Source organism: Patella vulgata, chromosome 2 (genome assembly GCF_932274485.2).
Source record: "Patella vulgata chromosome 2, xgPatVulg1.2, whole genome shotgun sequence".
NCBI lineage: Eukaryota > Metazoa > Mollusca > Gastropoda > Patellidae > Patella > Patella vulgata.
In genome coordinates this window covers 90786220-90811246 of record NC_065880.2, presented here as the reverse complement: position 1 = coordinate 90811246, position 25027 = coordinate 90786220, and the positions used below count along the sequence as shown (strand labels likewise).

Genomic DNA, 25027 nt, shown 5'->3' with positions numbered 1-25027 from the left:
ATATGAGATTTAGTACTCGTGTCTAAGGTTAAGAGTCAAAAGTCTGGAAAACAAAGTCTAAAATACTTCTTTATAAACCGCATGTCCTGCTAACCGAGAAATAATTTATTATTGATATTTATAAAATAAAAATAATACTGCGATATTTTTGTCTCCCATAATTACATTTTTCTATTTTCTTGATCGAACGATTTATTTGTTCGATTACAATTTCTCTGTAAATAGAACGTAGTTAGAATTATTTAAGTCTCCGGTTAATTCCGGAGAGTTACGGGTATTACCACGTGACTAAAACAGAGAGCACGTGGGTCGGTCTTTTACATCTAAGCGTCTGAACGAAGCAGTCGTGAAAACCTTCCTGCTTGCTGCTTTGGTTAATTTTGTAATCAAGCGAGATCGTAATATCAGAAATTTGCAATCATGTTGCCGAAAGTAGCTAAATCCAAGAAGGTGAGATTGAAGATGGTAAACAATAGCGGTAAACGCAGACTGCTGGTGATCTAGTAACTTAGAAAAACTGAACAAAGACATGGAAAACTGATCTCCATTTTCTTGGAGTTGTACTCTGTACCACGTGGTTGAAAAATTTAGTATTCTTAAACGCAGAGGATTCATGGCACGTTTCGCCAAATTGTGGTATAACTTGGCAAATTCAATAATTTAAGATTTTAAATATTCATAATTTGAGAAAAATAACGGTGTATTTTGAATTTAACATCGGATGAGATCGTACTTGTACGATTGACCTATATAAGCCGCTTAAACATGGGAAGAACTAGAAGCACGTGGTCGATATTTTGTTGCGAAATAACTTGGCAATCTTAGCACTACAAGCCATTTAAAGTGAAGCATGTTGGTTGATAACCTTCATTTTGTAATTTTCGTAAAATTTATTGGGTTCTAAACCCAACACAAAATTACAATATCTAATATGGACATTTTGTTTGGCTCATTGGTTATATAAATACAATTTGGCTCAAACCGGTTGGTACCAGTAACCTAGTAAACATGATTTTTGATACGAAAATTTATAATGTAATTTAAGATGTATCCGTAAGAAATATTTGCTAGGATTTCCCAATGGACGAACTGACGAATGGTTGAAAATGGCTGGTGAAGATGTCCTGTCCTAGGATTGAGCAGTCTCCCTAGACTGTATATTTGCCTTTGGTCGTTGATAACAATTCTTCTGGTTGCTCCTCTGGTCGTTCTGGTAAATCTCATGCATGGGATCCCAAGCTGGTCGTTGATCCCCCACCGGGGATAGGCATTTTGAGTTCCTTTTTCTTGGGTCGTGTGTTATCCCTAATCCTAAAGGGATGGTTGGACGAAGATCAAAGTCCATGCATGGGATTTGAATATGGTTGTACATCTCTTTAAAGAGCGTCTTCAATTACCTGGGTCGTTGCTACTGGATCCCTTTACCTTGAAGGGACGGTTGGTCGTTATTGCCATGTACCCCCCTGGCCCCAGGGGGAATGTTTGTATGTGATGGCACCAGTCTATGGCTGGCAGTTACCCCTAGAACCCTGTATCTATGGAAACTGGAGTTGATCTGCTTGATGCAAACTGCCCTGGAGACCAAGTGTAAGTAATTAATGGTTTTGATAATTAAGATCACAGCTCAGATATTTTTAGTTTTAACAATTTGTCATTTGTTGAGCAAGCCTGGAAATACCTACAGGTCATCTGGCAGTGTTGGACTCCCTATCGCGGGGTGCTTTTCCTATGATAATTGGCTTTTTACTTTTATTGATATTTTTGATATGTTCATGGCACGTAAATTTAAATGTTGGTGAGTTGGTCACATCCATAGTCTCAGCATTTTGTTGGGTATGACTTGGTGTTATTTCCAGGCGTGTTGATTACACTGTACCAGGTATCATTTAGTCTTGTGTATTTTACATTAATATCTTTAATATTTTTATTTTAAAAACTTTGTTTGAAAAATCATTTAATATCTAATTTGTACTTGTCCAGTTTAAAGATGGCCACTCAATGTTGATAATGAGCGTTCAATTTACCAGTGTTTAATTTCTCAATCACTGTTCAAAAATAAACCCAATTGATTATTGATGTATAATGATTAATTACGTAACAGTTATCAGGAAATTAAATGCATGTAAATTGAACACTCATTTTCAAAATTGAATGGTCAGCTTTTCTGAATTTTCAAGCCAAGTTTTGATACAGAAATTAATGCTAAACCACAAGATTACACGATACACTTAAGGTGTTGGCAATATAGTTGAAAAATATGGTCTTGAAGAAAATGTACTGGGTACTGAAGGCTTAATTTATTGGGTAGGAAAAGGAAACTCTTACAGCGCAGTGGATGCTTACGACTAGTCCCTGGATCCAATCACTTGATAATTTGTTGCTATGTCTTTTTTCTGTCTTGTCCGCAGGTATATCTTGTCGATTTTAGTTTTGCGTCTAGTGCGGTCCTCCTGCACTTACTATTAAGGTTACAAGGAGTAGGCTGAAAAGTATCATTTTGTTGAGGAAAAAGTATTTGGTACTGGCAGAATAAATTATTGGGTAACAAAAAGGCAGAAGTTTTTATTAATAAATTTTGAAATGTTTTTCAAAATATTTTACTGGTGACATTTGTTTTTATGGAAAATTTGTCATGTTATTTTGTTAATTGGGTTTATTTAACAAATAAGTTGTGTTTTTTCTCCAGAACAAAAAGGATGTTGGAAAATCCAAAAAAGCAAAACAGGTTGTCGAGGCTGAAAGTTCTGAAGAAGAGTCAGAAGAAGAAGATGAGGAGGAAATCCCAGAGGTATGAATTAAAGATTTCGATGTTTTAAACCCTTTATTGGAGAATGGTTGCTGTTGACGTCTTCAGGAATCGAAAATGACCATGTCTGTAATGAAACTTTATAAATTTTGTCCTTGATTTGTAAGATTTTGTTAAATCTGGCAACATTTAGTAAATTTTAATTGATTTAGGGTCCTGTTTGTTTTTTATACAAGTCATTCCTACGCTGGTACGTGACAAGAGTAGGATCGGGTGCAGCGCAGTAATTTCGCCACTGTCCTAAAGATCTCCACGAGGGTGAATTATTAAAATTAATAATAGACTGGCCTTGTATCTTTCGAAACTGTCGAACTCATTCACTTCACTTTCCTAGAATGTTGCATCCAACTTAATCAACACAAGGGTTGATTTAGAACAGTTTCTTGTTCCTCCACAACCTTGCCCGTTGCATAAAAACAATTTTTGTGATTTTACTAACTCAAGTTTTTTTGTTACAGCCAGTAAAAACCAAGAAATCTAAGAAACAAAAGAATGGTAAAGCTAAAGCCCCAGCGGCCGATAGTGACGAGGAAGAAAGTGAAGACGAAGAGGAAGGTTAGTATACATCAGGAGGACCACCAAAATATACCCGTCCGCAACTAAGAGGAAATATCGATATTCGGTTCTTGATATCGATACTCGTATAAAAATAAAGGAGCTATTAAAGTAGCTAAGTCTCTAACTCAATATCATCCAAAATCTTCAACATTGAAAACAGATTTATTTGTCAAATGAAATCAACATTCATGTTGTGATCTTACCGGAAAAAGATGGGCTTTTGATATCCAGTATTTAAGACAAAATAAACATTTTACAATTGGTACACGAATCGTGTACTATAGTGTGCTTCAGCCCCAGTTGTATTAAGAGACTCGAGGGACAAGGCTAGACACATTGCACCAAATCAAACGGCGCATGTAGACTGGAATAACCAGACGCTAGAAATTTGCACTCGCTTGAGACGGCTGGCTTATTTCGCCGAACATAACTGATTTGAAATTGTAGTAAAACGGAAACCATTGAATGTAAATCAGTTTATATACATTCATATTACAGTATTATATGCGTTGTGACCCACTTTTGTCAATTTATAGGTCCCAAATGTTAGCGATTTAGCTCCTTTAAATAGAATTAACTGTCATATTCAAAACACGCACACAAAAAGGTACACACACTGCGTCAGTAATTTTCGGGGTCGTTTGCAACAGCAATAACTTGATTTTAATAATTTATTTGTTATAAGCGGCCGAGGAAAATTGTCAAGTGATTGATGGCGAATGCGAAGCTACGAATACTATTTTGTTAATAATACAGGGTTCCCGCGATCCTTGAAAATCCTTGAATATCCTTAAATTTAAAATTTCATTTTCAAGGTCTTGAATATCCTTGAATTTTGCGGAAATAGGAAAATATCCTTGAATTTCAGTTGAGATCCTTAATTTTGTTTCAAATGTCTTCAATTCCTTTTAAATAATAGATTATAACGATAGTTGGTAATGTTTTGGTTATTTTTAAGATGAAAAATTGTAACTTGAGGGTACAAAATGTCCTTGAATTTGACGTATATTTATCCTTGAATATCCTTGAAAAAATTGATTGGCTCTGTTAAAATCCCTCTGTAGGATGGGTTCTTGGCAACCAACATATAGTTGTTAGGTTGGGATGAAAACGGGGGTTCTTTGTATACAGTAGGCTGTTCGGGCAAAATTTCCGTCATAGCAGCACAGGAATGATGCATGTCCAGCTTCATTAGCCCAGTTGGAGTAGCCTGTTAATCCTGATTTCATTTAATTTTCAGAAAAACCCGTAAAGAAAAATAAAAAGGGCAAGAAAGAGGCTGAGCCAGAGGATGATGGTGACGATGACAGTGAAGAGGAAGCACCTGCTAAGGAAGAAGGTAAAAATAGAACTTAAACCTAAGAAAAAAATAAAACCAAATTTGTTCCTTATACTTTGTTAGTAGATTGTAGAGATGATGTCTGAGTATTTACACTGTAATTTCAAGTCTGACAAAAAAAGAAATCGGCATTGGTACAATTAAAACCTGTTAAATTCAAAGCACATTTTCAATGCACAGCTGAAGGTCACATATAAAACGAAAATGAACAGTGGAATAAGTTTGAATGCACTGCTGTAGGACAGGAGAATAATTCTGAATAATTGTTTTTCGTTTATAGAAAATGAACAATGGAATAATTTTGAATAATTTTGTTTATTTATAGAAAATGATTCAGATGAGGACTCTGAAGAGGAGGAAGAGGAAGAACAAAAACCAAAGAAACGAAAACAAGAAGCCGCAGACGAAACCCCAGCAAAAAAAACAAAAAGTGATGAAACCGGTGAGTTATATTTTTTTTAAACAGGGCCTGAAATGCTTTTAGTTGTACTGGACAATATATCAGACACTGACCTAGAACTGAAAATTTTGAACTTTTAGCTGTATCATTAACCCGTTAAGCAAGAGGTTTTTAAAACGTTAACAACCCCTTATTGTGTAATTAATTTGACGAAGTGACGAAGAACTATGTTCTAAGAATAGGTTGGGGAAAATATCTCCAAGGTGTTATATTATGCCCTACAGAGTGAGTGGCAGTTGTCCAGGGACGTAATATAACGCCCTACACATGCTGCGATCATGGGGGAATTCCCATAATAGGTTGGGGAAAATAACGCCCTACACACAGTGAGTGGCAGTTGTCCAGGACATTATATAACAGCCTACGCACTTAATGGGTTAATGTAATTTAGGGGGTTGGTGTGGTGGTTATAACGGCTGTTTACTCTTTATATTTATTTCATATGTTTCAAAATTGTTATATTTGATATTTTATGAATAAACCTCATTTAAACCAACAATTATTGGGCAGATCGATAGCCCCACAATGCCTATTCGTTAGTTTTCATTTGAATGAGTAGATTTAAATTAATTTTCTGATTTTGAATTTCTAGTATCCCTGTTTGTCGGTGGACTTGATTTTGAAACTACACCGGATACTATTAAAGATTTCTTCTCAGAAAATGGAATTGAATTAAGTGACGTTAGAAAGCGTGAAGGAAAGAGGTGAGCTAGTTTTATCCATGGCTTGTTAATGTTCTAGATCAAGTCTGTAGGTCCCGTGTTCGATCATGCTTTGACCGAGACAGTTAATCCGGATTTTCAGGAGTGCTTCCTCATAGTCACTAATATAGGACATGGAGGGCTTGGCAAGGGACAACTTAGTTGTTTGGATGGCACGAAAAACTACGATCCCATGCACTCATTGGCACGCACGTAAAAGAACCCTGACATTCGAAGTAAGAGTAGGGTTGCCTGTCAAACCCTGTGAGGTTTTTCCAGGTCCTTCAGTTTCCTCCCACTGCTAAAGACCCCTAAGTGCGAACACATTATTGAAATAAAATTAAACTTTAAGTCCTGAAATGGCCTAGTTTGTGTCGAGTGGAAGTTAAAATCTTGTTTCTCTCTATTGAGAAAAAATAAAAAAGATGTTTGCCAAGAATTGTACTTTGTGTAAATCCAGTTTTATCAATAAATGATTGTTTTGCAGATTTGGACATGTTGATTTAGAAGATGCTGATGATGTGGACAAAGCAATGAAACTCCATGGATCCGAGATCGATGGCTGCGAAATTAGAATTGATAAAGCTGACAAGAATACCTCAGGTAAACCTACAGGTTTTTGTGAATGAGATTTTTCCCCCTGTGCTTTGGGGGAATCATGGTAAGGCGCCGACTCGCTAGCCTGGAGGTCGGTTGTTCGATCCCTGCATTGGCCGAGAAAGTTCATCCAGATTTTCCGGCATGTTTTCCCTTGTCAGTGATACAGGACAGAGGGCATGACAAGGACAGCTGTCTAGTCGTTCGGATGGTATGATAAACCGAAGTCATGTGTACATATTGGCCTTCACGTAAAAGATCCCTTAACAGTTGGAATTCGATATAAGAGTAGGCCCTAGCGCCACTGCCCGAGCAAAATTTCCCTCGTAGCACACTGTATGGCGTATGCCGGTCTTCATTAACCCAGGTTACGAGCAGAACAGTAGGACGTTAAACCCCATTTCATTTCCTCTGTGCTTGATTATGTACCATTATGGATTTTGATGGTTAGGGGCAAGGGTGACTGTTTCCTCGGATGGACCACGTTTTTGTGGCATCTGAATGACAAAAATGAAATGAAATGGGGTTAACGTCCTACTGTTCTGCTTCTATGCTGGGCTAATGAAGACAGGTATGCGTCATACAGTGTGCTATGAGGGAAATTTTGTCATGGCAGCTGCACTATTGCCTTCTCTTATATTGAATTCCAACTGCCAAGGAATCTCTTACGTGCATTCCAGTGTTTACATGGGACCTCGGTTTTTCATCTATCCGAAGGACTAGACAGCTGTCCTTGTCAGGCCCTCCGTCCTGCATCACTGACAAGGGGGAACCACGCCGGACAATCTGGATGAACTTTCTCGGCCAATGCAGGGATCAAACACCCGACCTCCAGGCTAGCGAGTCGGTGTCTTAGCCACGTGCACCTAGACCGTTCGGATTGGATTAGAGGTCTCAAAATTAGCAAATTATTGACTGTATGTTCATACCCGTTCCATTTCATTTAGAATTGGGAATTGATGTTAATTTTTCTTTTATTTGCAGGTGGAGATCGTAGAAGCCAGGGAGGTGGACCTAAAGGTAAAACCCTAACAGCCAGAAACTTGTCGTACGATACCACAGAAGAAAGTTTAAAGGATTGCTTCGAGGGAGCTGTCAGTTGTCGAATCCCAACTTTCCCCGATACAGGAAAATCACGAGGGTTAGTGTCAGGTTTAGTCTTTTGTTTTGATGGATGTCATTAGTCATTCAAACGTCTGACCTGTCAAAAATATGTACTAATTGAATTAGACGGTTGTTTCGTAATTGAACTTCTGAGCACAACAAAAATTTAAATGCCTGATGGTATCTTGTCGTTAAAGATGTTATGGCAGGTCTTTTTGTCTTCAAAATGTTAGATAAACTATTTAAACATTTATTCACATGACAAGCCTATAAGCAACTCTCTAGATTATCGGATGGCCGAGATTAAAATGGATAAAAAAACCCATGGCAAAATATAAAAATGACAATAAAATGGATAATTGAGACTTAGCCTTGATTATCAAGTACTGTTGCTTCAGTAATAAACCTTTTTCACTACCGGTACTACTTCAATCTTGACTACTGTTCAGAATAAAGGAATATGAATAAAATTTTCAATATATCTGCATAGTGTTCAACTATTATAACAAGAAAGGACAGTTCTTCGTCTAAATTCTTATTCATCTAAATCTTAATGCATCTAAAACTTTAAAATTTTCTGAAATCTTACAGGACTTTGCCTTTAAATCTTGTAATCTTGTTTTATTTACAGACGTGGATTTATTGATTTTGAGTCTGAAGAAGCCGCCGAGTCTGCGATGAAAGTCATGAATGAAACAGAAGTTGATGGTCGAACTATCTATGTAGAATTTGCCCATGAACGAGGTAAATTGGTTGTTTAATTTTTTATATGCCAACATTGAATAATTTTTTATATGCCAACATTGAAATGTCGTATATTGTTGGCGTCCACAAGCTAGACATGCTAAAGTTAATATTTTATAGAGTGAATTCCCCCACGTTTCTTTTCATATTTAGGGTCTCATGGTGTTTGCTTGGCCCCTTTTCTATGGAATTCACTACCCTTGTCGGTTAGGCTGGCCAAGAAAGTTTCAAATCTCGGCTTAACATCTTTCAACAAGGTTTATTCTTTTCAGTAGAGAATGTATTCAAATGTAAAGCGCTGTAGGAACTGACATAGTTAATTTTATGCTGAACTCCCATTTTTTGATTAACAGGTAGTGGAGGAGGCGGTGGTGGAGGACGATTTGGAGGCGGAGGAGGAAGAGGCGGTCGAGGTGGTGGATTCCGTGGTGGTCGAGATTTTGGTGGACGAGGAGGTCGTGGGGGTGGATTCCGAGGTGGTAGAGGCGGCCGAGGTGGTGGCGGAGGATATGGAGGAGGCCGAGGTGGTGGCGGATATGGAGGAGGTGGTCGAATGGGAGGAGGTGGTAAGTTGGAAATCTTTATATAGAAAAGATATTAAATAATTGTAAAGCAAAAAAATTCTTGATTCATTATTGGTTGAAATTTTCGGGGTTTTGTGATATTTTGGCATTGGTTCAATCAAGGGAAATAACCCATTATTGTAGGAGTAGTTTCCCCTCTTTGGTTTTCTGATTTCATTTCCACTGCTATAGACCAATGCACAATGGAATTACTGAAGTAAATTGGAACAATAGGTTAATCCTGAAATGACAGGGATTGTGCTTACTGGAAAATAAAACCTTATTTCTCAAGTTGCTAATTGGGTGATTCTATTTCCCTGTTCTAGTCTCCTGATTGGGTAATACTTATTCTAATTCCCTGTTAGTGTCCTCTGATTTGTTTATTCTCTGCTAGTGTCCTCTTATTGGCTAATTCAAATCACCTGCTCAAATAAGTAATTCTAATTCATCGCTTTTGTTGCCGGCGATTGGGGAAATTCTAATCCTCTGCTCACCACCATTTGGGTAATTCTAATTCTCTGCCTGCCACTAATTGGGTCATTCTAATTCTCTTCTTCCCCCTGATATAATTTCAGTTCCATTTTCTTACACTTGTCTCTGGGCAATTCGATGTACAAAAGAATTTGCAATAATTATGACCATTTTTCTTTCGAAATAATTGACCGTGACTTTTCTCTTTTTCAGGATATGGCAAAAAGAAGACCTTTAATGATGACGATTAAACTATTGGCTATCAACAAAACCAAAAACCCAACATGAATTCATCCCTTGATTGGATAGAACCAGATCTATTGTACATAATTCAATTCTATTGGACAGATAAAATACTGAGACAAATTGACAGTTTGTTAGATGTTTTGATCATGAAAATTTTACAGAACTGAGCGAAAAACTTTATAGATGTGTCGGTGTATTTAAAAAAAATTTCATTCAAGGCTTGTAAAAAATAAAAAAAACATTACCCTGTGTTCAGATGTAGTTTAAAGAAATTTTATTGTTGTAAAATTTCACCTAGCTACAGATTATAAAAGTTTTATTTCTATCTTTTAACACGAATCAGATTTTTTTTTTTTTTATATTTGTTATGTAAATATTTTTTGTTATTTTTTAAAACTTTAATTTCTTTAGGTTATTAGATATTGTTGTAAATTTAAATTTGAGTTAACTGGAAAGTCCATTCTGGCCATATAAAACCAGGGCACAAGTTCACAAAGAATTTACTCAACTTTCAATCACTTTTTATAAGAAATATCTTTGATCCAGAAACGCAAAACTTTTCAGTTTCTTATTGATGTATTTGATAAGTTTTATAAAGGGATATATTTTAGTTCAAATAAGGCGAACAATTTTGAGTAAATTCTTAATTCTGAGAATGCTTTGTGAACTCCGTTGCCAGACCTTTTCATTTATCTTAAATTTAATTTTCTTTAAATAATGCCTAGTAATTAAATATTGTTTCATTTTATAAATTGACCTAAAAATATTTGGATGTGCTCTATATTTAGAAAATTAATGTTTACTTCTTTATCCGGACAAAAATGTCATGTGTAGCCGTATTCTATTCCAGACCTATCGAAAAGGGTTGGAGTCATGTCATCACGATCGTCAGTGCTTCATTTAAAATATCGTTCTTCATTTGTAAATATCCATGCTATACTACATTAAATTAAATCTTGTTTCGGAGCCATGAATTTGCATCTGGGTGTCGAGTCCTGATTGCAAACACGGTTTTGCAGAACAATGGAACCACATTATCCTCCTGTTCAATTGATCATAGGAAGTTTCTAGTGTCATTTATACCATCAATGTACTGCTCTTTTTTAAAAGGAGAAGAAAAAATAAAATTCAAATTCAGGATGTTTTATTTCGTTTTATTCAAGGGAGCAACGGTTGCTAAGTGGGTAAGGCGCTGGCTCGTTAGCCTGGAGGTAGGGTTTTCGATCACTGCATTGGCCGATAAAGTTCATCAGGTTTTTTGGACAATTTGCAGGACGGAGGGCCTGTCTATTCGTTTGGATGGGATGGAAAACCAAGGCCCCATGTATACATTGGCAATTGGCATGCACATAACGATTCCTTGGCAGTTGGGTATCCATATAAGAGTAGACCATAGTGCTGCTCCTCGGGGGGCGGGGGAAATTTCCCCTTATAGAACACTATATGCCTGTCTAAATTGGCCCAGTCCCATCGGAACAAGAGGACATTCAACCCTATTTTATTTCATTCTTTGATTAAGGAAGCGGATGTTCAGAGTAAAAGGATGTTACGGGGCATTGCTTGTTGCGGGAATTCCATGGTGGCATTTCATTAGGTTCTGGTTACAGGTTATTTGGGTGATCAAGGGAGATAATTGGAATAGCGAGACATTGACAATCACTGTCCTGCTGCCAAGATTGCAGTCTTTTCATATTTGTGTTAGTGTGTCCTTGGGGGGGGGGGGGGGGGGGGTATAACATTTACTATCACATTTAGGCGGTACTTTTTCTTTCTTAATTTGCTGAAACAGTTGATGGATCCATAGAAAATCTACAATTCCTGCAGTTATAAATTGGGATTGACTCAGACCTCTGACCTAGTGATCTGAAGGACACCGTTTCAGCATTTGGACATTGAAAATGCATTCTTTCCACCATGAAATTTCCAAGATCGCTGCCCGTAATATGGAGAAATTGGGCGAAACATCACCGGGCACTTAACTTGAGTCGGTTTTCTCTGTTGGGTCGCCAGTCCAACGTCGTGAGTTCTCTTAGTCCTCCGATTTCCTTCCACTGCTATAGACCACTACGCGCAAGCGAATTATTGAAATAAATTGAACCATATGTTAACCACGAAATGACCTAGTTTGTATCGAGTGGATGTTAAACCCCATTTCTCTCTCCCCTGTGAAGGGTTCTTACATGGAACCTTTTCTGGTCCCATCCAAACAACTAGATACTGTTCTGTTCCCTGAGGCGGATAAAATTCAGTAAATTTATCGGCCAACAGTGGGATTGATCCACTGTGGCTGCTGCATAAAGAATGAAAACGTATATCTCCCCCCCCCCCCCGTAAGTTAATTTGATGGTTTTAAAGACATTTTAAATATGTAAGTAAAGCTAGGCACAAATGTTGAAAACTATTTGCTTTATATATCCAGAGTGGGGGTTGGATGGCGAGTGGTGTTAAAATATAAAGCCTTATTAGGCCTAGGCCTACACAATTATGAATCAATACACAGCCCCATCTTAAAGATGTGTTGTGTAAGAATTAGATAGGCCTAAAGAGCTGACAGGTTTGAAAATAGATAATGGAAAAGGAATATATGTTGATTGATATCTTCAGTGAAATTACTTCATTTCTGGGCGAAGTTTTGACTATTTGAAGAACAGTGTAGTCTCGATTTTCATTGCTACCGTTGTTACGATAACAACAAAGCCTCGATTTCAATCCGTTCAAAATCCCAACCACCGATAATATAGAGAGTATTATGAGCTTGTCATGTGAATAAAACTGTCTAATTTTAAATAATTTATATAAAATTTGAAGCAAAAAGTTCTGCAATAGGCAGATATTTATCGCTTAAACATATGCATAAATTTTAATTGTTAAAGAATAATTCTTATTAATCCCAGAATTCACTCTCTATTTTGTCAGTGTAGAGATAGACAAATTTATCATTTGGGCTATCGATCTTCTTAATCAATAAATGCCGTGGTATACTGACATTTTTGATGATCGTATTATAGACAACACGTACGCCATACAGTGTGCTATGAGGGAAATTTCCCCGGGCAGCGGCACTATGACCTACCCTTTTTTTCATCGAATTTCAACCGCCGTTGCCAAGGGATCTTTTAGGTGCACGTCACGGGACCTCAGTTTTCCCTCCCATCCGAACGACTAGAGTAGACAGCTGTCAATTGTCAGGCCCTCCACGTGAATATAAGCAAGAAATGTAGACGCTATTCAGTATAGTACAAAGCATGAAATATTTTATGTACACGCTTCCATTTTCGTAAAAGTTTCATACACAATCAATAATGTAATGTAATGTAATGCAGATGTAGGGTCTCTTTTCTAGTTGTCGAAATTTATCGAGAAATGCCGATTGCGACGGAATCTGTATAAATTCTTTAAATTTCCAAGGGAGGTAAATCTTTGTAACCGGAAACACGTGTTTTTATTTACAAGCTTGTTTATTATATTATTTTGTTGAATTTGCGCACTGTTAATCATTAAAATGCCCAGTAAAATGACAAAAAAGAAGAAAAATACACAAACAAAAGTTGTAAGTATTGAATAAGAACACGACAGATTTGATATGGTTCTATTTTAGGTCTAAAATGATGGCACGTTTTCGAAAATACATGAAATAGGCCAACACCACCATTAACTGATTCAGAGAAGAAATAGTCAATTTCATTATGGTTAGGCCTATCCATTTTGTGTGAGAGAGAGAGAGAGAGAGGTTAAATGTCCATTCGACACAAACTAGGTCATTTTGGGACTAACGCATGGTTGACTTTTATTTCAATAATTTGCTTGTTGAAAGTAGAATATTTACGACTTAAAGTTGAAAAGATGGACGTATTAGGTTGAAAAGCACGAGCGGTATATGTTTCCCACACGAAAATGTCCATTTTGGATAAGAATTTTCTCTTTGGCTTTTTATTTTCTACTTTCTACTGCAGATCGCATTTTGAACCTGATACCCCGCCATACATTTATTATGGTTGATGTGACCATAATTGACCCTAAATCTATCACTATTTCAACTCTGTCTCAAATCACATGAATTACATGTACTACCATGTTTCATTATTTTAATATGTTCCTGGGACCAAATATTATAATCATTTCTGGATAAAGACGATAGAGTGTGACAAAATCCGACATTCACGCTACACGATAGTTGTAGGGAAGGGAAGTAACTTGTGTAAGATTTTCTATTAAACTCATACTGGAAAATGACAGACAGTAGAGGATTTATGACTGACATTGTCAGAGACATTTGTCTTCTTATTCCCAGACTTAATTGTCGACTATTATCTAAAAATAATCATAATCGGGGGTAGTTGGAATTCGATATAAGGGTAGGCTGTAGTGACGCTGCCTGGGCAAAATTTCCCTCATAGCACACTGTATGGCGTATGCCCGTCTTTAATAGCCCAGTTCGGAGCAGAACAGTAGGACGTTAAACCCCATTTCATTTCATTTCATTTCTAAAAATAATCTTTCAAAATTCAATTCAATTTGAATATTTTTTTTTATTTTCATAAGAAGAAAGAAAAACTTGTAGAAACAGTTGAATCAGAAGAGGAAATGGAGGAGGATGACAGCAGTGAGGAGGAAACAGAACAATTAATAAAACAAGAAAAGATGAAAAGAAAAGATGTCGAGAATGATGATGATGATGATGACGATGATGATGATGATGATGATGAAGAAGAAGAAGAAGAAGAAGAAGAAGATGATGATGATGATGATGATGATGATGATGATGATGATGATGATGATGATGATGATGATGACGACGAGGAGGAAGAAGTTATGCAAGGTAGGCTTCTGATTCTAATACCCAGTATTAATGTTGTTGGGTGTCATACACAAGACAGGTTATGCTTTCTAGTATTTCTTGATCAGAGCTATACTATATACCGCAAAACACCGGAAAACAACCGGAAAACACCATGTTATACTGAATACCGGAAAACACCGGAAAAACACTAAATACCGGAAAACACCCTAAATAGGTAACCCTAACCCTAACCCACCGCTGGTCCTCTGGAAAACACCGGAAAAACCTAACCCTAACCCTAACCCACCGCTGGTCCTCTGGAAAACACCGGAAAAACCTAACCCCAGCCCTAACAATAACCCTAACTCTCCGCAAACAGAGGACCAGGCTTTTTGTTACCTATTTAGGGTGTTTTCCGGTATTTAGTGGTTTTCCTGTGTTTTCTGGTATTCAGTATAACATGGTGTTTTCTGGTGTTTTCTGGTGTTTTCCGGTATATAGTATTGCCGCTTGATCACCTGATACCAGAACTACAAATTTTGCACTGGACATGTATTAAAACACAGAAAAACAAAGACTTGTGCACCAAGAGTGATAAACCCTGATATTTTTCATTTGGGGAGATCACGTGGTTAATAAATAGTACAGCAAAAAGCGCTCAGACGATAAGATTCATAAACAGGTCAATATTTACCAAGAAAACAAATAATTGACATGTCCTAGGAATAAAACTGTTTTATTGATGTGTATGAAAATAAGGACACAAAAGATATAAGAGTGTTTGTGTATACATCAGGGCTGTCGGTAATTTTTCACAGATGATTAGCAGCACTGCTAATCAAAAAGTCCAATTTTGCCAAATTTGATTAGCAAATTTAAAAATTGATTAGCAGTTTTTCAGTTTCAAATCCACATAAAACACCTAAATAACAAGATTATTTTAATTTTAATTGATAGCAAATGATTAGATTTCATTCTTAAGATTTTTTTAGAATGTTAGCACTTCTACAGCTAGCTGTGAACATTTCTGAATGAATGTAGACTTTTGTTAGGCCTTACGTCTGAAGCCAATTCTTGGCAGTGGCTTCTTATTTCTTCGTTAGAAAACAATTTCGTCTGCTTTTTATCGTGTGTTATTATTTTTGTTCAATCGGAAGCACGCGGTATTTTACGAATAATCTCGATTAACTAGACGCACGCGATATAAACAATAATAGTTTACGGGAAATCTTACTTTGATTTCTCACTTTACAATACGTTTACACGTATTTATTTTTTATATTTTATTTACAATACGTGGGGGATACACTGAATGTATTTTTTTTCAAATTGAATACTGATATAATTACTCGAAATTGACATGTCTCGCAACGTGAGTGGTACTACTTGATTCCCTATTTCCGGTTTAATAGTCCCGATTCATAGAGTTATGTCCCTGTATTATATAGTATCATGAATTGAGTCTGGGTAGTTCGAGAAGAAAATGTCACACGGAGAATTCCGTTTTGTTTATTAAATTTATTTGATATTTTATACGCGTTGAAAGTGTTGAGAAATGTGGATAAATCTTTGTGTCAATATCCAAAATGACGGGCATATTATTGATTCGCAGTTACTGCGAATCAAAAACGTTAGATTTTAATTTTTGATTAGCAACGGACAAAATATGTATCGCAAATTGCGCTGCGATACTGGTTGTCGGCAGCTCTGGTATACATGTATGTATTGTTTAATGGTCGAGAGCGAGACATTAAGTATATTGAAACGGCACGGCCCTCGTGTTGTTTTAATATACTATGCAATGTCTTAAGCTCGAGACCATTAAACAACTTAAAATACAGACACTCCGCACATGCTTTTACAGTGAAATATGTCAATATTTCTCTAGTATAAATAATGTACGATTGGCAAGTTGCCTGTACGATTATTTGAAATAATGGTACGCCAGCATCAAAGGGTGACGTCACATCTGTATTTTAAACATAGATAATGTGTGATATGGATAATTACTGAAGCGACAAAAAAAAATATAAAAAAAAAAATCATGATACATCGATTCAGCATGTTGTAAATCGTGAGAAGGTGAATCGCGATACATCGATTCAACAGTATATCGTGTCAAGACTGATTTATATAAAGATAATAATATTTTATTTTCTAGAAACTGTAACAGCAAACAATAAAAGAAAACGCCCAACACCAGAACAAAAATCTGCTAAAAAAAAGAAAACAGGAGAAGCAGGTAAATCTATATTTATCTATGTTTATTTGTCATTACCTACAACAATCTGATTAAAATACACATCTATATTTCATTTCATTTTTTTTTTATACTTTCGATGGCCTAACAGCAGGGGCGTAAAAATATTTTTGAATCCACTAGCCCAGGGCTAGTAGTCTACTGTCAGGCACTAGCCCGGCATTAATAGCCACTAGTCCATAGTTTGACAAGGTACAAGATTTAATTAATCGTTTTTAATAATGATCGTAGACTTAATTGATTGCCTAATAATTAAGGATGTATACGTCTACTCCGTTAACCCGTCACGGTTCGGTTACACTGGTGAAACGGTTTAAAAAAAACTACAAACCGATATTCGTTTTCATATCTTATCTGACCTTCAAAACCAGGAATGGTAGCCACAACTATGTTTTCTTTCACTAAAGACCATGTAAATACTTCATATAGCACATGTCATTTATAATATATCATGGTAAATTAGCGTCCTTTAATTCCCGCTCGAAGATTTGTATATGTTACGTTATTATTAGCACTTACTGCAAAGCAGGAAATAGCCTCGACTGATTGACAAATTAATTGTTTTACCGTATTTGTTCACCTGGTCACTCTATAAAGAGTCTCAAAATGAAACAAATCAGTTTGATGTGCTGATATAATATTAAAATAGACAGGATAGTAAAATTGTTTATATTATCACTCGAGTGCCATGCTGTGTGCCGATAGGGTCAAAGTTGAAGACACACAGGTCACTGGAACCAATCATCATGGCGTGTGTGTAATGAACACGTGTAGTAAATTCTTTGGAAATACCTGACATGTTAAATAATCAAAATTATCTTGTATTTAAAAATACAAAGGTATGCTTTCAAATATTTACATGTATGTCAGAACTAATCTAATATAAAGTATAAGTGAGTCTTTTGTTTTTAAATCAACCTGATTTCAACTGGTTTATACGTGACCTGTCAAAGCGTGCAAGATGGAGAAATGAAATGTCAAGAATGAATGAATAGAAGGGGTACAAAAAATGTCCATATAGCTCTAAGTTTTACTACAGAAAATCTTTTGTTATGATTGAGTTTTCCTTGGAATTTGAGAAATAAATGTGGGATGTTTTACAGTTTATTTATCTCTATCGCCACTAGTTTAATTCACAAACTAATGAAAGGGCACTAGCCCAGGACTAGTACGGCTAAATAGATCACTAGCCCGTAAGTTATTTTTGGTAGCCCCGGGCGTCGGGCTAGTGGATTTTTACAACCCTGCCTAACAGACCGTTTCATTGGCTAATCCCTCACATCCACTACAACGCCTGTTATATAACAACTCTTCCAGATCCTTGTGTAGTAAAGACAAATTAAAATGAAATTTTGAACTATAAAAAATGAAACGAAATAGGTTCTGTGTTTTAATTGTACCTACAAAGTATGCCGTCAGATCATTACCTAGGTTACAGGTTCGATCCTAGTGCTAGCCAAGACATTTGTTAGTGATTTTCCAGCGCCTGTTGTCTGTGATGCAGGATAAAAAGCCCGGCAAGTAGAGGTGTAGAGTCATTAGGATGGGACCATTGGCAGTAGTTCTGAGTATTTCTATCCACATCTGAGTACAATGTTATCTCTGCCAATCTAGAGAAAAACACATGATCATTTGTATGGGACAGAAAACCAGGTCCACTCATGTACATTTTGACATACTATACACATAAAAGAGAGAAATGGGGTCTAATGTCCACTCAACACAAACTAGGTCTAGTCGGTACTAACATATGGTTCTATTTTATTTTGATAAATTTCTTGTTACTAGGGGTCTTTAGCAGTGGGAGGAAACTTGAGGACCCAGAGAAAACCCAAAGAGGTCAGACAGGCGACCCTACTCCTTGTCACGTACAAGCGGGGAATCGAAACCACGTTGCTTGACCCAATGACAAACTTTGTGATTCATGCCACTTGACTCAAATCACTAGACCACCCAACTTCCCCGTACATGAAATAACCCTTGACATTAGTTGGGTTGGTGCCGAGAGTAGGACGTTAAACGCCACGTTTCATGATTTGAAACTACGATTGCCAGAAAGATAGAGTTAGCCGTATTGTGTTGACATCAATTTTATTAGAATCGGCCATAGAAAGCAGGCCTAGCTATGGACTTGAGAATGATGTGTGTCTGTCTTTCAGCCTATTTAGTAGTCGGTGGTTTAAGTGAGAAGACGACAGGTGGAGCTGTAAAAATGTTTTTTAAACGAAGAAATATTCAAGTAACGGAAGTCATCAAAGTCCCGGCTAAAAAGTAAGTAGGAGTGAGACAGAGAGGTGGAGGGAGAGTTGAGAGAGAGATAGGGATTGAGATGGGGAGAGATAGTGACAGACATTGAGAGAGATTGCGAAACTAACATCTATATTTTGATGATTCGCTTGCACTTATGTAAACTGTTAAAAACATCAACTTTGATGCCATAAAACATTGTTTGAACTTTTCTAGCCTGGTTCTCCTGTGGTGCAGGATGTCCACTGACAACAGGAGGGCCTGGCAAGGGAAAGGCATCTTGTCATTGATAGTTGTGATTAAATGAAAAGTAGGCAGAAGTAGGAGGTTACATGGTCCAATCCCACTGTTGGCCGAGAAATTTCAAAGTGATTTTCCCATCCGTCTGTGGTGCAGGTTAATTGGCCTGGCAAGAAAAAGCCTTGAATCATTTGAATGAGTCAAAATGGCATACTCTTCACAGTGTTTCGTTTGATTAGACCTAATCCCACTCAAAACTGCCGTAATAAAAGCAAATTTCTGTTCCAAATTATGACTGGTCAATAGTCCGATTAACCACCAATACCTAAGTATGTAACTATATGATTCGCGTTTAAACAAAGCTCCAACCAGTGCATAGCAGAATATTGCAGAAGAACTAATTGCATGACAAATGTAAACACTACTGTTTGGAGACGAACAATACTTTCACTGTTTTTAATACCTTAAATGTCCATAGTTTTAGGGAAGATCCCAGATTAAACAAAGGGCTGTCATGTTGCTGTACTTAGAGATTTGACTGAAAGGGAAGAATGGACACACTCCCTCAAAAGTTCAAGTATCAGAAGTCAATCCAGCAATGGCCAGAGAGGGATATGCAAAATTGAGATCCTGTGAATACCATTGGCAGTACATTAAAGGATACCACATTGCCATATTGGTATCGAAATGTAAACAATGTATTTTTAGCTGGCTGTTTTCCTGTAGAAAATACAAATCTATAATACACCTGACTCTGTCTATTAAAAGGATATCCTCGATATTTATTCCTCTAGTTATGCTATCAACATCGGTTTGTTGTTTATTTTTACAGGGTGATGTATTTAGTATTAGAGAATGCTGATCAACTGTCGAAAGCTTTAAGAGCTAACAATAAAAGATTACATGGTATGAAGATTAAAATAGAGAAAATAAAAAAATTACCCAGTCAAAGTAGGTGGATTTATATATTTTATATGATAAACATTCTTATAATTAAAAGCGTGGGGGGGGGATGGCCGAATGGTTAGCACATGAGCGCTGCATCATAAGGTCTGTCATTGAGTCAACTGGCATGGTTTCGATTCCCTGGTTGTACGTGACAAGGAGTAAGTTTGCCTGTCCAACCTCATGGGTTTTCTCCAGGTCCTCCTGTTTCCTCCCACTGCTAAAGACCCCTACGCGCAAGCGAATTTCTGAAATGAAATTGAACTATGTGTTAGTCCCGACGTAACCTAGTTTGTGTGGAGTGGAGGTAAAACCCTCTCTCTCTCTCTCAGTGGTACAGGGCGGAGGTCTATTTATTGGAGGGGATGAAAAACCGAGGTCCTGTGTACACATTGGAGTACATATAACCCTTGTTGGAATTTGATGTGCACATATAACAAGGAACCCTTGGCGAGAGTAAGCAGAAATGCTGCTGCCTAGACAAATTCTTCCCATTGCATTGAAGCTGAAGGAGAAATGTCCGGTTTCACAATGCATTCACAGAATTAAGTTAAGAATTAACTCAACTTTCAGTCACTGTTTATGAGAAATATCTTTTGGTCCAGAAACACAAAACTTTGAACATAGTTTCTTATCGATGTATTGGATACATTAAAACAAAAGTTTATAAAGGGCTATATTTTAGTTAAAATAAGGTGTACAATTTTGAGTAAATTCTTAACTTCTCGGGGCCTGAATGCTTAAACCCACCCTAATTGCTAATAATTCTAAGTGTCATAGAATAATTTATTTTCTATTGTGGTTATCTAGATGAATTATCCGAGGCAGGTGAACCTAATAAAGATTTATTGGTGAGAAATTTATCGTTTGATACACGACAAGATCAACTGAAAGTAGTGTTCGAGGGATGTAAATCAGTCAAATTGTTATTTTATCAAAACTCTGAAAGACCGAGAGGGTAAGTAGGCCCCGATTATTCCCGACAAAATTCTCATTATTTACTGAATAGTAACTAACATTAAAGCGCTTGCGTGTTTTGTTTTTTTTTTACATTTTTCGAACTATATCAAATTTTCCAGCTTCAGAAATTTTTTTAAATAATGCAAAGTAATTATGTGAACATATCCTTTCCATATCTCAAATGTCATTGTTACCTGCCACAGGTAGTGAGTAGTCATAATTGTACACCAATAAACAAACGGTGATGTAATTTTAGTCCTTCTACTCATATTCTAGTCTGTTTCTATGAGCAGAAGGACTAAAATGATGTCACAGATTGTTTATTGATGGAAAGTTAGGACGTTGAAATTTATCTGTGGCAGGTAACATTGACATTTGGGATCATTTTATACTTATGGAAAGGATATGTTGACATTATTACTTGCATTATTTAAAAAAATTATGAGGCTTTTCCGGTGACCTTTAAAGCTAAAATGTACTGAAATTGAAATACGTATTAGAGTAGACCATAGCATTGCTGTTCAGGCAAAATTTCTCTTCACATTGTGTTTTTAAATTAAATTATAAAGAAATGTAAACAAATTATGTCAAAGTCGAAGAAATAAAACTGCTTTATATCACGATATTGATATGGATCAATTTAAGGACCAAAACAATTTAAGAGTTTATGTGTACCTATGGATAATGTGTGGCAGGTTACTTACTGAAGCGACAAAAAAACATAATAAAAAGAATCACAATACATCGAATCAGCGTCTCGCGATTCATTACATGCTTCATGAGAAGGTGAATCGCGAAACATCGATTCAACAATATATCGTTCCAGTACTACACCCCAGCTCCTTATTCATATCGTAAAATGAGCTGGTTGGTACGTAAAAATAGGACAGTAAACCCCATTTTATTTTGTTTTATTGACCTATCTATCATTATTATAACAGGTTGGCGATTGTAAATTACGAAAATATAGAAGATGCCGAGGCTATCATGAAAAAAGTTAACGGACAGGAATTAGATGGAAGAAAAATATTTGTTTGTTACGCTCTAAAAAAACGTAAGTTATTAATGATATATTTACCGATGTAAGAAAATCAATTCATGGTTCCAAATTTAATATTGATCTGTGTTTTCTTATGAAATATTCCTAGATTGAGGTAACATAATATCTACTTCTACTGAAGTAGAGGTTTGCTACGCCTATTCCTCCTAGTACGAAAAAACGAGTTCCGGGTACATATTGGCGTGCATGTAAAAGATCCCTTGGCAGTCGGAATTCGATATAAGAGTGGGCTGTAGCTCTGCTGCCCTGGCAAAATTTCCCTCATAAACCTCATTTCATTTCATTTATCCCAGTTGTGTTGGGTGGTCTAGTGGTTTAACGTGTGTGCGTGAAATCTTAAGGTCTGTTATTGAGTCAAGTGGTGTGGTTTCGATTCCCCGCTGTTACGTGACAAGGAATAGGGTTGCCTGTCCAACCTCGTAGGTTTTCTCAGGGTCCTCTGGTTTTCTCCCACACCTAAAGACCCCTATACATAAGCAAATTATTAAATAAAATTGAAACGTGTGGTAGTCACGAAATGACCTATTTTGTGTTGAGTGGAAATTAAACCCCATCTCTCTTTTCTCTCTCCCCCTCCCCCTCTTCCCCCATCCCCCATTCCACCCTGGCTGATATCACAGACAAATGTGTACTAAGAAACTTGCCATAAGGGCTAGGCAGAATTGAGAGGCAAATCCAACATTTGTCAGGGGAAGGAGGACGAAAAAGAAATTCGCAGCCCCTATCTCAGTGAAAAAAAAAAGCACAATTGTGCCCTATGGTGGCAAGCAGGGACAGACCCATGATTTTATCTAGAAAGGGTTTATAAAAAAAAGGTGCTGTGGGCGCCATTCTTGTTATTGTTTCTATTGTTTAAATCATATCAAAAGGGATTTTCGTGGAAGAAAGCAGAGGACTAGGTATTAAAATTGATCTGTCACACCTTCTAATTAAACTAGAATCTTGTAGAAGTTAATTAGCTGATAGGCATTTTCTCCTTAGAGAAAAGCAATCTGATTCATTGAGACTTTGGGTTACAATAACTCTGGTTCTAACTGAGTTAGAAGGTGTTTATTAACTGAATGACTTGTGGGTTTTGTTTTAGAAAAGAAAAATAGAAACAAGAGGAAGAGACCATTACCAGGAGGTATAGGAATGAATGATAGTAAAGAAGTTATAGAAGCGAAGAAAAAGAAACATCAAGGTAGGATTTTAGATTTTAAAATTTAATAGTAAGTGCAGGAGGACCGCACTACACACAAACTAAACCGATAAGACAAACCAGGGGACAAGACCAACTATGTAGGTATTGCTAGATATAAACAACAAATATCAAATCAAGTGGGGGGTTGGATGGCCGAATGGTTAGCATGTGCGCGCTGTATCATAAGGCCTGTCATTGAGTCAACTGGCGTGGTTTCGAATCCCTGGTTGTACATGACAAGGAGTAGGGTCGCTTGTCCAGCCTTACTGGGTTTTCTCCATTTCCTTCAGTTTCCTCCCACTGCTAAAGACCCCTATGCGCAAGCGAATTATTGAAATAAAAAGGTTGAACCATATGTTAGTCCCGAAATGACCTAGTTTGTGTCAAGTGGACGTTAAACCCCATTTCACTCTCTCAATTACAAGAAATGCGTAATTGAAATAATGCGACCGTTCTTGGTCGTATCCGTAATGGCGATAGTCTGCCAGTTGACATCATGAGTTAGAACATCAAACAATTAACGGCAATAGAGTTCCGTTGACCGGTCCCACATATTTGAATATGCCAAGTCATTATTAATAATGCGACCGGTCTTGGTCGTATCTAGAATGGCGATAGTCTGCCAGTTGACGTCATCAGTTAGAACATAAACGACAGTAGAGTTCCGTTGACTGGTCCCAAATTGTTCTCACATATTTGAATATGCCAAGTAATCATTTGGATGCTATTTGAATATTAGATTCAATAGAAATGATCAATTTTTGGTTGGTTTTCAGCGCATTTTCATAATTAGACAAAATAAACATTCTAATTTATTTATTTTTTTGACAGAAAAGAAGAAACTAAAGAGAGAAAGGAAAATGAAGAAGAAAATGGAGGTGGAATAAACTATATCAAAAACATTTAAAACAAAAATCTCAAAATATTTGGACATATGTTGGGAGGTGCTACAATAACAAACAAGTTTCCAATAGTGAGAGAAAACCATTAAGTAATTATACAGCCAGTTCCTCCAATAATGTTTACCAAATTTACAAGTCTCTCATAGTAGACAGAATCTTCCAGTAATTACAGCAGACACCTATAATCTTGACCCAATTTACCAGTCTCTCACGGTAGACAGAATCTTCCAGCACCTGTAAGACTTAAGGGACAATCAAGATATCAGAGTTTTTGTTATGACAGATAAGATACTAATTAACATTTCAGACCACATTTGCTCATTGAGAATAATCTGATGACATAAAATTGAAAGTAGGACTTAAAACCTGTATGTTATATTTCATCCATACACATTGGATGATTTCATTTTCATTAATTTGACTTTATGTTCAAAGAATGTATATAAAATGAATTTAAATAACTTTGTGATTTTTCCTTTGTGTTGGTCAAGAAATGTTCTTCAAGATTTACCAGCCTAGTTTCAGGACGGAGGGAATGGGCAATAAAAAGTGTCCAGTCGTTTGAGTTAGTGCTGGCTGCTTGGTATTACCACTGCAGTCACGATATGATACGTATTGCGATTCAATTACTACGATACAATTCGTATCACGATTCATAAACAGGTGAATATTTACTATGAAAACAACAGGATAAATGATTAATTGATATTTTTAGTCCAGCTGATGTCAAAGAAATAAAATTGTTTTATATCACGATATTGATGTGGATCAAAATAAGGACCGAAACAATTTAAGAGTGTTTGTGTACCTATGGATAATGTGTGATATGGATAATTAAGAGTGTCAGGTTAATTACTGAAG

General features: G+C 36.6%; 2 protein-coding genes across 3 annotated transcripts; both read left to right on the top strand.

Annotated features, from left to right (window-relative positions):
- The first annotated feature begins 293 nt into the window (after window positions 1–293).
- On the top strand, window positions 294–10726 carry LOC126810105 (nucleolin). Of its 2 annotated transcripts, none has more exons than XM_050535078.2 (11): window positions 294–450; window positions 2687–2788; window positions 3265–3361; window positions 4605–4703; window positions 5029–5145; window positions 5756–5867; window positions 6352–6467; window positions 7446–7602; window positions 8197–8309; window positions 8663–8875; window positions 9557–10726. In XM_050535078.2, exons 1-11 carry the CDS (start codon window positions 421–423, stop codon window positions 9592–9594), a joined length of 1194 nt encoding a protein of 397 aa, XP_050391035.1. In that variant the 5' UTR covers window positions 294–420; the 3' UTR covers window positions 9595–10726. The 2 variants fall into 2 exon arrangements, 1 of the variants encoding a protein (XP_050391035.1); XR_007675040.2 differs by lacking the exon at window positions 294–450 and adding an exon at window positions 474–1587.
- Window positions 10727–13002: 2276 nt separating this feature from the next.
- Window positions 13003–24628, top strand: LOC126810120 (nucleolin). Its single transcript, XM_050535102.2, has 9 exons — window positions 13003–13139; window positions 14132–14408; window positions 16531–16611; window positions 18789–18900; window positions 19949–20067; window positions 20872–21019; window positions 21963–22075; window positions 23166–23264; window positions 24096–24628. The coding sequence occupies exons 1-9, from the start codon at window positions 13092–13094 to the stop codon at window positions 24149–24151; spliced, it is 1053 nt and encodes a 350-aa protein (XP_050391059.1). The 5' UTR covers window positions 13003–13091; the 3' UTR covers window positions 24152–24628.
- The last annotated feature ends 399 nt before the right edge of the window (window positions 24629–25027 follow it).